The sequence below is a fragment of the Colobus angolensis genome, unplaced genomic scaffold (assembly GCF_000951035.1).
Source record: "Colobus angolensis palliatus isolate OR3802 unplaced genomic scaffold, Cang.pa_1.0 Scaffold27, whole genome shotgun sequence".
Lineage (NCBI taxonomy): Eukaryota > Metazoa > Chordata > Mammalia > Primates > Cercopithecidae > Colobus > Colobus angolensis.
The window spans coordinates 4,124,932-4,138,287 of NW_012115932.1; the positions used below are offsets into that span (position 1 = coordinate 4,124,932).

At 46.3% G+C, this 13,356-nt stretch overlaps 1 protein-coding gene across 1 annotated transcript in view; it reads right to left on the reverse strand.

Moving 5' to 3' along the window:
- CCNJL (cyclin J-like) overlaps positions 1-13,350 on the reverse strand; it is a 59,526-nt gene extending 46,176 nt beyond the window's left edge. The window contains exons 1-2 of the mRNA XM_011947703.1: positions 13,281-13,350; positions 12,774-12,888 (exon numbers count right to left, since the gene is read on the reverse strand). Of these exons, the coding sequence (XP_011803093.1) occupies positions 12,774-12,839 (66 nt within the window). The 5' untranslated portion in view covers positions 12,840-12,888; positions 13,281-13,350. The remainder of the gene's footprint in view (positions 1-12,773; positions 12,889-13,280) is intronic.
- Positions 13,351-13,356: the final 6 nt, after the last annotated feature.

Consider the following 13,356-nt stretch of genomic DNA (forward strand, 5'->3'; position numbering starts at 1 on the left):
CAAAAAAAAAAAAAAAAAAAAAAAAGCCGAGGAATTGGCCCAGTGTTACTTACATTGGATAATGTTAGCACTTCTCAGGAATGCCAAAAACTAAAAAAATTGCTCATTCACAAAATGTGTTTGAGGTGCAAATTGTTTCTTTTGCCAGCATACATAGCATTTTCAAAAAATATCAAGGCAAGGTAATTCCTTGCTATTAATATGGTGTGAGTTAGGAGTCCAATTTCTTTATTTTGTATTTGGATGGATAGCTAGTTGTTTCCATGATGTTTGTTAAAAAGTCTGTTCTTTCCTCCATTGGATTATCTTGGCATGCTTGCCAAAAATGAATTGACTGTGTAAGGGTTTATTTCTGGGCTCTCACTTCTATTCCACTGATCTATATTTCTATCCTTATGCCACACTGTCTTTATTACTGAAGCTTTGTAGTATGTTTCGAAATCAAGAAGTGTGACTCCTACAACTTTGTTCTTCTTTTTTTTTTTTTTTTTTTTTGAGAAGAGTTTTTGCTCTTGTTGCCCAGGCTGGAGCGCAATGGCACAACTTTGGCTCACTGCAACCTCTGCTCCCGGGTTCAAGCGATTCTCCTGCCTCAGCCTCCTGAGTAACTGGGATTACAGGCACCTGCCACCAGGCCCAGCTAATTTTGTTTGTATTTTTAGTAGAGACAGGGTTTCACTGTGTTGGCCAGGCTGGTCTGGCATTCCTGACCTCAGGTGATCCACCCACCTCGGCCTCCCAAAGTGCTGGGATTACAGGCATGAGCCACCGCACCCCGCCAATCTTTAAATTTTTTGTGGAGACAGGGACTTGCCATGTTGCTCAGGCTGGTCTCAAACTCTTGAGCTCAAGTGATCCAACCGCCTCGGCCTCCAAAAATGCTGGGATTATAGGAGTGACCCACCACACCCAGCTTAAGAGACATTAAAAAAAATTGTAAGCATGGACTTTATCTGAATTATTATGTGAACAAACCAACTACAAAATCCATTTCCAAGACAACAGAGAAATGGACAACAGAAGATATTAATGAAATATTGGTAATTATTTTAGGTGTGAAAATGGCATAGTTGTTAAAAAAAAAAAAAAAAAGCCCTTATCTGGTAGTGCCATTTATGGGTAAAATGACACGCTGTCTGGGGAACAGATGAAACAGGTGAGGAAGCTGGGTGGAGGGTATGTGAGGACTCATTCTACTGTTCTCTCCACATTTGTGTATCTTTTTAAATTTCCATAATAAAAAGTTAAGGAAAAAACAATGGTTCACTCCAAAGAGTCAGAAGTGCTCTGAATTGCTTGGATTTTTTTTTTTTTTTTACAACAATCAGAAAAGTCCATTGCACACCAATGCTGTCTACTATGTCGCATCTAATGACTGCACCATATTTTCATGCATGGATGGACCACAGTGTGGCCAATTTCCTTCTGATGCCATTGAAGTTCTCTAAAACTTCCCCTTACAATAACTGAGTCTATCCAATTCCCGATACTTCTGTTCTGAATGACCTCTTCTCCTTCCTCCTCGTGTCCCCCCAACCCTTCCACCCAAATCACGTGATGACCACTTCCAGACTTAGCAGCTGGTGGCACGGCGTGGGTATCCCTATCACAAGAATGCCCAGGGCCTGGAACCATCTGCTCCAGGGACCTACAAGGCACTTGGTGCCTCAGGATGATTCAGATTCTGCCTCTAAAGGATCCAGTTACCAGGGGCAGCACACACTGCAATGCACGGGCTAAGAGGGAGCTGGAGGAGTTTTCCAGCCAGGTCACCTTAACATCCCTCATACAGCCCTTGATGCAGGTCTCAGGCCAGTTCCAGGCTGCAAATGGGGTTCCATGCAGCCTAGAAAGGATTCAGAGTTCCCTTCCTCTCGCCTTGCCATCTTCTAGCACAAGCTTTTCCAACCCACAGCCCATGGGCTCCATGTTGCCCAGGACAGCTTCGAATGTGGCAAACACAAATTCATACTTTCTTAAAACATTAGGAGATTTTTTGGTGATTTTTTTTTTTTAGCTCATTAGTTATTATTAGTGTTAGTGTACTCCACTTGTGGCCCAAGGCAATTCTTCTTCCAATGTGGCCAAGGAAAGCCAAAAGATTGGACACCCTGACTCTAGTCGTTTTCCCACTCTGGGTTCCCGCTCTTTTTTTTAAAAAAAGAGATAGGGGTCTCACTCTGGCATGATCATAGCGCACTGCAGCTTCAAACTCCTGGGCCCAAGTGATCCTCCCACTTCAACTTCTCAAGGGGGTGGGACTACAGGTGCATGCCACCATGCCTGGCTCCTGCTCCTTTTAAACACAGCCATTCAGACACCTTTTTTAACCTCTCCAAATGGTACTAATTTTTTTTAAAGGGTAATATCCAGGGTTAGCAAAGTTGCTGGGAAACAGGCATTCTTCCATACCACCAGTGGAAGTATACTAGTGCAATCCTGTGGGAATTAATTACCTGGTGATATGCAAGGTTCTTAAAATTATACCCTGTGATTGGCACTTCCATTTTAGGAACTTATTCCTGAGCATACTTACAGATATAAATCAAGGATCACCACAGCAGTGCTATATAAAATCAAATGGTACACTAGAAGCAACTCAAAAAGGTATTCAGTGGGGAAATGGATGAACAAATTTTTATAGACACAAAATGGAATACTAATCAGCAATAAAAAGAAAGAAACTCCTGATAGACACAACAACACAGATGAATCTCAAAAGCACGACATTAAGTAAAAAAGAGCAGGCAGAAAGGAGTCCATACATATAACTCCATTTATATGAAACTCTAGAAAAGACAAATCTAATTTACAAGGACAAAAAGCAGATCAGTGACTGTCTAAGGCTGGGGGCAGGATGGGACTGATGAGGAACTTTCTAGGTTGATGGTAATGTCCTGTGTTCTTTTTTTTTTTTTTGAGATGGAGTTTCACTCTGTCACCCAGGCTGGAGTACAGTGGCACAATCTCAGCTCACTGCAACCTCTGCCTGCCGGGTTCAAGCAATTCTTCTGCCTCAGCCTCCTGAGTAGCTAGGACTACAGGCACCTGCCACCACGCCCAGCTAATTTTTTGTATTTTTAGTAGAAATGGCATTTCACCACCTTGGCCAGGTTGGTCTTGAACTCCTGACCTCATGATCTGCCGGCCTCAGCCTCCCAAAGTTCTGGGATTACAGGTGTGAGCCACCGTGCCCAGCCATCTTTTTTTATTTTTATTTTTTAAAATTTTTTGAAACAAAGTCTCTCTCTGTCACCCAGACTGGAATGCAGTGGCACAATCTCGGCTCACTGCAACCTCTGTCTCCCGGGTTCAAGTGATTCTCCTGTCTTAGCCTCCCGAGTAGCTGGGCATGCCCAGCTAATTTTTGTATTTTTAGTAGAGATGGGGTTTCACCATGTTGGCCAGGCTGTTCTCAAACTCCTGGCCTCAGGTGATTCACTCCCCCTCGGCCTACCAAAGTGCTGGGATTACAGGCATGAGCCACCGTATCTGACCTTATGTCTTGATTTTGGTGGTGGTTACATGAGTATATACATTTGTCAAAACTCACTGTACACTATAAACTGTATATTCACTTAAGATACGTATGTTGTGCTGTACATAAATTATACCTCAATTTTAAAAAAATGAATAAGCAGTCCCCTAAATATCCAACAATGCAATGAGTTAGTGAAATCATGATGCATCCATAAAACATTATGCATGCGACTGCAGAAGGATAGAAAATGACATAGAAGGTTATTTAGCATGTACAGTTAAGGAAAAAAGTTATGAAACTGTGATATACTTGATAATATTTTTGTAAAATAAAATGTATATACTTGAATAGAAAATGACCAAAAGGAAATCATCTATTCATTTGTTCAATACAAATTTCCTAAGTGCCCACTATACATTATTGCTACGATTAGCAAAATATACAAAAAAAACCCTTCTGTTCATGGTTTCATAAAAGTTATTTAGATTATTAAAATCTAAACATTAAAATAATGAGGCCAGGCACTGTGGCTCGCACCTGTAATCCCAGCATTTTGGGAGGCTGAGATGGGCGGATCACTTGAGGTCAGGAGTTTGAGACCAGCCTGGCCAATGTGATGAAACCCCATCTCTACTAAAAATACAAAAATTAGCCGGGCGTCATGGCATGTGCCCGTAATCCCAGCTACTCAGGAGGCTGAGGCAGGAGAATCACCATACCTGGGAGGCAGAGGTTGCAGTGAGCCGAGATCATGCCACTGCACTTCAGCCTGGGCAACAGAGTGACACTCTGTCTCAATAATAAAAAATAATAATAAAATAAAATAAATATCAAAATAATGAAATGGTAAAGGAAAGTATGTAATTCATACTACCTCTTGTGTCAAAGCACACATAATTTATGCTTTCTTATGGACAGAATAGGATTCACGAGAAATCGGGATCAGTGGTACCTTTTGCGGAGAGAAATTCGGGGACAAGGGCAGCAGGAAGCCTTTCCACCATCTACTCTTTTGTTCAAAATCACATTCATGTGTTATCTATTCTAAACAAACGATTGTTTCTAATTCTTTGCTAGTGTCCGATAATCAGGAATTGGGTGGAAAAGAATGATATGGAAAGATGTATGTAGGAAACAAAGTGTTTTACAACAAGATATTTTCCTTTTTTTTTTTTCTTTGAGATGGAGTTTCGCTCTTGTTGCCCAAGCTGGGGTGCAATGGTACAATCTTGGCTCACTGCAACCTCTGCTTCCCAGGTTCAAGCGATTCTCCTGCCTCAGCCTCCCCAGTAGCTGAGATTACAGGCACTCACCACCACACCCTGCTAATTTTTGTAGTTTTAGTAGAGACAGGGTTTCTCCATGTTGGCCAGGCTGGTCTCGAACTCCTGACCTCAAGTGAGCCATCTGCCTCAGCCTCCCAAAGTGCTGGGATTACAGGCATAAGCCACTGCACTTGGTCGGTATTTTTCATTTTTACTAAAAAAAAAAAAAAAAAAAAGTATTGCGATGACATGCACAGAAAAGAACACATACCAAAATGTCAACAGAGATTGTTTCCAAGTGGTAGGATTGTGAGGGGAATTTTACTTTCTTCAATTTGCTTGTATTCATTTTTGCTATTTCCTAAACAAATGCTGTGTGTGTGTGTGTGTGTGTGTGTGTGTGTGTGTGTAATAACTCAAAAAGAAAAAGAGAGAACAGCAGAGTCGCAGTGTCACCTCTTTCTGCCAGGTGCTCAGACATACCAGAGAACTGTTGGCTGTACTCCCTTTACCCGAGGGGCTGTGTGATTTAGGAAGACAAAGAAGTCAAGGGCAAGGGCACAGGGCCAGCTCCAAGTCTTGAATGTCCTCCCCTCCCTTAGACAGCACAGGCTTCCCCAGCCAACCAGGGTGCCCAGCCAAGTCCCTTGCCCATCTCATGATCTGGAGGCCCTGGAGATTGATGGGGTACACCCACACCCATTTTCTCCCTGGGACACCTGGGTGGCAGGTGGGGCAGGGACTGCTGTCGTGGTTTTGCAGAGGCAAGGAAGCCTTCAAAGGTAATTTGCTTCTGCCACAGATAAGGCGCACTGAGACCGTGTCTTAACTGGGTATTGCGCTCACATTGAGCATTTTGGTATTCTAAGACCTAAAAGACTTAAGCGACAACATCAAGTTCTGGTTCAGTTTTATCACCAGCTTCCCCCAGAATATGGGTGAAGCATTGCAGTCAGTCTCAAAGCTAGACACTATCTTGAATGGCAGCCCATCTTGTCCCCCAACCTCATTTGCAGTTTTCAATTCTTCCCAGTCCATCTTCCATGCTCTGTATACACCTTCTAAGGCAGCTTGAATCACCTCTGCAGGTTAGACTGCAGGAAATTTCTCCTTATTCTATAAGCCCCCACACCTTCATCTCCAGGAAGGGGTCATGAGGGCAGACTGCTTAGGGTCTCACTTGAAGAACACTGCCATAAGACAGCCTTGCTATTAGAGGAGGGAAGAGCTTGTCAAAGCCAGCATTTGAGTTTGAAAGGCCTGAATGACACATTCCTGTAACTAAGTCGGGCAGACACATCCCACTGCCAGAGTTCGGAACACTTTCTTTTTGGTAGATCAAGGAGCATCTTGTGATTTTGGGAGGACTTCCCCTTGAGGGATGCAGAAACTCAGAAGGAGGGGAAGGGAATGGAAAAAACCAAGTGGAGGATGACCCACCCAAATCCATGAGCCCTTTGTTGAGTATGGACCTTGGTCACTACTTTTTATTTTTTTAGAGGAAATCTCGCTCTGTCGCCAAGCTGGAATGCAGTGGCGTGATCTCAGCTCACTGCAACAATATCCGCCTCCCGGGTTCAAGCCATGCTCCTGCCTCAGCTTCCCAAGTAGCTGGGACTACAGGTGCATGCCACCACGCCCAGCTAATTTTTTTTTTTTTTTGTATTTTTAGTAGAGACGGGGTTTCACCTTGTTGCTCAAGATGGTCTCAATCTCTTGACCTCCTGATCCACCCACCTCGGCCTCCCAAAGTGCTGGGATTACAGGCATGAGCCACTGTCCCTGGCCAGGTCACTACTTTCTATAAGGAGACAGATGTTCAGTCTTGAAGTGGGGAAATTTGAGGGATTTAGGGGAAAGAGTGAGAAAAAATACTGATGTTGGAAGAGATAAATAAAAGGGTGTGCAAGCTTCAGGAGTCACTAAAAAATGATGCAGTTTTGACATGGGCTGAGGATGAGCTGGGATGAATTTCTACCACTATCCAGCTGTCAGATTTGGCAAGAGCGGGGGGCCCTGAGGTGTCCTTTTCCCTGGCAAGTTAGGGACAGGCAATGGCAGAGGTCAAATCACTTGAGGGGAGAGGCACCACACACAGGTGAGGCCCAGGCATAGCCACCCACCAGGGCCAAATAAAGGCGACCCTGGCCTAGTCATCAGCCCTTTCCATGAGCAGTGGCTCATGCCTGTGATCCCAGCACTCTGAGAGGCTGAGGTGGGTGGATCACCTGAGGTCAGGAGTTAGAGACCAGCCTGGCCAACATGGTGAAACCCTATCTCTAATAAAAATAGAAAAATTAGCTGGGTGTGGTGCGCACCTGTAATCCTAGCTATTCAGGAGGCTGAGGCAGGGGAATCACTTGAACCCAGGAGGCAGTGGCTGCAGTAAGCCAAAATCACGCCACTGCTCTCCAGCCTGGGCGACAGAGCAAGATTCCGCCACAAAAAAAAAAAAAAAAAAAAAAAAAAAAAAAAAGTGGTCTCACAGAGCTGAAGTCCTCTAAACGTGCAATGAAGTAAGCTTCAGAAAGTGGAAAAAAACGCATTAGGTGGCTGGTTGCTCTGCAGATCTCAAGTCTGGAGCAGGATGAGAAGACCCCTAAGGTATCACATGACTCCCATCCTGGGAGAAGGTAAAACACCCAGTGGAGGAGAAGGGGGGAGCCCCTAGTCCCTGGATCCCTGGAGCCCAGGGAGATAAAGTTACCAGGTCATGTCAAGCAGAGCTTATCAACATGGCTTTGGGAGGGAGATTTTTTTCCCTTAAGAACTCCAGAAATCCCTATATTCAGAAAGTCTTCTACATACTCAAGAAGCCTTAAGTCATAGCGGTGTCTCTGCTTACTAACATAACTACTTCCTGCAAATTAGAGAGTGAAGATTATGTGGAAAATGGGCATAAATCAAAAGGAGAAGAGTGCAAGTTATATCTGGTCTGCTGCTCAGAAAATTCAGGAAGAGAAACGGGACCTCCTGTTAGAAGTCTGGGAGGAATTATCTACATTTCTGTTATCTGGGCTCAACCTGCAGTTATTTTCCTAAGATCCTTAAGCTGTACTTTGGTCCAGGCCAGTAAATCTGCCCTTGTGGGTAATTGCTTTTCTAACTTCCTGCCCCACGTTACCTGACAGGAGAACATGCAGGTCTGTAGGAAGCTGGGGCGGCATCCTCCAGCAACCAGATCCTGTGCTGGACACCACAGCCAGTGCTGTGGCCACACACACAAAGACTCTACTGGACAGGCCAGGGGCATCTCCTGGCAGATGCGGAAGACGAGATGAAGGACTCCCAGGAAGCGTCCCTGCACACAAGCATTCATTCAACATTTCCCAGAAGAGTCCATTTGGGGCTGTCTCACTCTTTCGTGCACTCACAATGCCTGTGCCTGCATCAGGTGAGGCGAGGGACACCCTGAGGGCCCTCTCTGACTCAGATACTGGTCTGGGAATGCCAAGGTAACAAGGCACACCTCATACCTGCAAGGAGCTCACAGTCTAGTGGGTAGGACAAGTCACTATGCAGGGTGACAAAGATGGTGAAAGCAGCAAGGATGAGGGTGGGGTCAGGACACATGACAAAGGAGAGGCTTGAGGGACAAGGAACGTGGCCCTCAAGCTGCGTACCATCTAATGCTCTCATTCTATCATGTGTAACCAGCACTCACCAAAATCTATTAGTTCTTGGATTCAACACTCTATTAATTTTAAACTTAGGTGGATGCATCTTTCAAGAAAAAAACAAGTGGCCCCGAGTTTTAGTCTGGACAGACCTGGCACAGACTTGGTTACCAGAAAAACATCACTAGCAGCCTCCTCACTGGTAACACCAGCCTGGTGACAATCTGCTCCTTCTTTTGGTTCAGGGAAGTGGGTCAAGGGGCACACACATAGCAGGTAAGAAACCCCACATCCCTGTACTGGCTGGCACCCCTACCTCCAGCAGAAAGATCAGAGGAGAGGAGCTGAAGGGAGCGGGGTTCTAGGTGGGCTTCTGCAGATGCAACAGGAACAGGAAGAAGGATCCAAGGAGGAATTTAAGGGCTGAGCATGGGATAAAGGTGGCTGACTGACAGAAAGGGGAGGGAGAGATTTCCCCAGATAAATTTGGGCCGGAGGAGGGTTCAACTCCCCGCATTCACCCATCAGGATGCCAGGCTGGTTAGAGGGTCTTACTGATGGGGTCTCACCCCTGGGTCCCAGCCCTCAGCAGATACATGATTTTTGGCAAACTGGTCCCTTTCCTGGCTTTAACACCATCACAGCACCAATGGTTCAACTGGCTAACAGTGCCTTTCTTACAAGGATTACCTATCACGTGTGTGGGCCCCTTGGAGGGTGGTCACAAACCTCAAGCCTTACTCTGAACAGCACTATGTGAACGGGCTATCAGTGTCTCACAGCAACCCTAAGCAGAGAGGACAATGCCTGCCAAGTACCCACCATGCACTTCACACTGTTCTTAAGTTCACTCACTTAATCCTAACATTGCTGTAAAACATTTCTCCCAGCTTACAGAGGAGGAAAGCGAAGACTGACTTATTCATCCTCCTTGTCATTCCATACACATTGGGAGGCTGTGTTCAAGGCACTGAGGTCCCCAAGCGGAACAAGACAGACACAGACCTCTTCTTGTGTAGCATGTATTCTAGTGTGGGAAGAAAGGCAGCAAACAAATGAAAAATAACTTCAGGCCAGGCGTGGTGGCTCACGCCTGTAATCCTAGCACTTTGGGAGGCAGAGGCGGGCAGATCACGAGGTCAGGAGTTTGAGACCAGCCTGATCAACATGGTGAAATCCCGTCTCTACTAAAAGTACAAAAATTAGCTGGGCGTGGTGGTAGGCGCCTGTAATCCCAGCTACTTGGGAGGCTGAGGCAGGAGAATGCCATGAACCTGGGAGGCGGAGGTTGCAGTGAGCTAAGATCGCACCACTGCACTCTAGCCTGGGCAACAGAGTGAGACTCCATCTCAAAAAAAAAAAAAACCTAAAACAAAAACAAAAAAACAAAAAAAAACACTTCAGATCCTGGTAAATGATTTAATCGAGTGACATGGAGAGGCAGCAATAGATTAAGGGAGACAAGCAATCATGTGACAGTCTGAGAAACACAGACTCTAAATAGAGGAAAGAGCCAGTGCAAAGGCCCTGAGACATGAACAAGTTTGACTTGTTCCAGGAACAGAAAGGAGGTCAGTGTGGCTCAAGAGCAATGGAATGGAGAGTAGGGAGCGGGTAGGAGACAAGGTCAGAGAGCAGGCCAGAGCCAGGCTGTGCTGGGTATTCCACACAGTGGTAAGGACCGGGAATTGTAAGTGCAGTGGGATGACACTGGAGGTCTTTAAGCAGAGAATGACACAATCTAAATTCTGGCTATTCTGGGAAGAATGGAAGATAGGGGCCAGATTTAGAGAGGTTAAAAGAGCAGATCAGGGTTTCGCTTCCATCACTAGTGTGCATGCAATACGAAGACTTGTTTCCATGGTGTCAAGTTTTTGATATCCTGTAGTATGATGCTAGACTGGAATCTCATATCTGACAAAGTGGGGCTCCCACTGTCTCAGTGATCTCAGCTTCGCCTCCTGTGTGGGTCACGTGAGGATAACTGCTTGTGGTTGTATGGTAACAGTTACGCAGCATATATGTAAACATGCTTTTTATTCATCTGGCAATATTCAACAAAGAGTGACCGTCTCCTGCGTGTCAGGCACTTGAGTAGACCTTTGAGGGAAAAGCAATTACCCTATCTGGGAAAAACAAAAGGCCAGCCCTCATTCCTCAAGGAAGGCGAGGCTAGTATGGCTACTAGGTTCCCCTAGTCTTCACTCTTCTTGCCAGACTCCACGAAGCCAAATTTTTGAAGAAGCATTTTCTTCTCTGAAGACGGAGAGGAAATAAAGGAGAACAATAGCAGTATTTTGAGGAGATGGGACATTATAACCAAAGGAACTTGGGATTTGCCCTAATAAGTCCAGCTTTAAGTCAAGGTTGACCTTGGCCATCAGTCCTTGGGTGAGCTTTCTACTTCTAACCTGCAAAACTGGAACAAACCCATCTTCTCTCCGAGGAGGGGAGCTCAATAGTAAACTCATATGGCACTATGACATGACTATAGCAGTTCATGGAGAATTGCTTTTCTTGCTTCTTTGAGCAGCTAAAGGAACACTCAGGACATCCTCCCTTATGTATAAAAGGTTGGGCATTCTCAGGTAACTAAACAAATGGCATTTATTGCTCTTAGAAATCCTTCCCTCTAGAAAGGGGCAAACCAGGTCGAAGTCGTTCCTCAGAAGCTATGAGCAAAAATGACAACCACTTGAGTCTATGATAAACAAGGAAGCCCAATTTCCACAGCAGTCCTCACTAGCTCCATTCAGCCACCACCTCCAGAAAGGGGCCAGGACCATACCCCTACCACTTTCCTTCCTTTTCAGCCGAACCAACAAGATCTGGATTTTTTCTTGTCCAGATGCCTAGAATGTGCTACAGCTTGGCCACTCTGTTCTGGGAAGAAGACCAAGGGAACAGAGGAAAGCTACAGCCTTGCCGAGCAACGCAGGACAGAGACAGGTCAGCACGTACAGAAAGAAAAGAAAAAAGCATTAATTGGACTGGAAGACAGCTACTCAATGAGGACAGAACACTAAGTAGCTGGTAACCCTTTAAGCAGAGCTCCTCCAGACACTCGAAAAAATGCACTGACTGTGAAACCTGTGTGGGGACTCAGGTACTACACTAGGAAGACCTTTTCCTCCCTGTATTGGGCGCAACAGTGTCTCCCCAAATGTCATGTCAATCTGGAACTTCCTTCAGAATGTGACCTTACTTGGAAATGAGGTCTTTTCAGATGTAATTAAATTATTATGACATCACATTGGGTTAGGGTGGGTTCTACTCCAATGATTGGGTATCCTTGTAAGAAGAGAAAACAGACAGACACAGATAGAACCATATGACAGTGGAGGCAGAGACTGGAATGATGTACCTACAAGCTGAGGAATGCCAAGGATGACCAAGCACCAGCACATTTAAAAGGAAGAAGGAAAGATCCTCCTCTAGAGCCTTTTGAGAGTCATGGTCCTGCTAACACTTTGATCTGGGATCTTCAGCTTCCAGAGCTGAAATAAATTTCTGTTGCTTTAAGCCCTCCAGTTTGTGTGGTCCTTTGTAATGGCAGCCCTAGGAAACCAATGCATTCACTACCTCACACCTGTTCCCCAAGTCACCCCTTGCCAGTCTCAGCCCAGGGGCTGGAGGCAAGACACACAGGCCATGCCTCCAGCCCACCTGGACTCTTCCACCTTCCCAATGCCCCTCAGCCCTTCTCTCCTTGAGGGGAGGGGTGTGCAGGGATCACATTTCAGCTGCTCCCAACCACCTTCTGCCACAGGAGGCAAACCGGCAGGGGAGTTTTTGTTTTCTTCCCTCAGCCTCCCAGTTTTGTAGCCTCTTTCAACTACACTGGTGTTCCTTAAATTTCATTTGGTCTCATTCTAGATACACACACAGATACATGTGTTTGGCCATAACCATGTATTCCTTGTACTACCACTTACCTTTATATAGAGTCACTACTTTTACGTAAATAAATCTGCTCTAAAATAAACTGCTACATCATTATTACAATAAATGGAAAATCACAAATGCAGAGCTTGCTAGATATATACACATTCTTAAATTACACATTAGAATGAATATACAATATTTTTTTAAAGACCCCTTCACGTACGGTTTAAAATAACCTAGGGTGGCAATACTATAGGAAGTACTGCCTTAGTGGTACAGTGGCTATCTCTGACTAGTTGGCCCAGAGTTCTGAGCTCCTTATCAGAAAAACCAACTTCAATCTCTCCAATTTCCAGTCTCTAACCTCCGCCCCCCAATTCCGCTCAGACACTCCGGGAGAAGGTAAAGGGTAAGAGGAAAGAAAGGCACCCGGGAGTTCTGAGTTCCCACGCAGGCGACCTGAGAACACGAACTCGAGACCGAAGAAGACTGTACCCAGAGTGACAAGGGCAGGGAGGGACTGACCTTCTCGCGCAGGGTGCAGTGGACGTCCGAGGCGACGCGCCCTTCCCACCACGGCTCATCCATCATCGCGTACGTAGCGCCGCTATCCGAGGCTACCCGGCTCTCAGGGCGCACCCTGCGTGGACATGGGCAACTTCAGCGGCCAGAGCGTGCCCCCAGCTCCGACCCCCGGTGTCCCTATGCTCGCTCGCCCCTGGCCCCGGGTCCGGGAGGGCGCCCCCTCCTGCGCCCGCTCAGAGGAGCCGGCGGTCGCCTCCCGTCCGGGGAAGGCTGCGGTGCCCCCTCCCCTCTGCTCGCCGGACACAGGGCGATATGGAGCTGTGCAACAACTTGCAGAATTTTTATCTTCCCTTTTGCAAAAGTTGCAGAGAAAGTTGTCGACTCCGCTAGCTCGCTCGAGGTTGGGGCTCTGGCGGCGGACACCGGCTCGCCGTCCCCAACTCCTCCCCCGCCGCCCAGTCTTTGTCCTGCTCCCACATCCTGCCCTCGAGCCGGGGCGAAACTCACGCATCCTCTCTGGGCGTGGGGGGCTGCGGGCGCCGGGCCCCTCCCAGTGCCGAGCCAGCGGTGCCCTCTGGTGCCT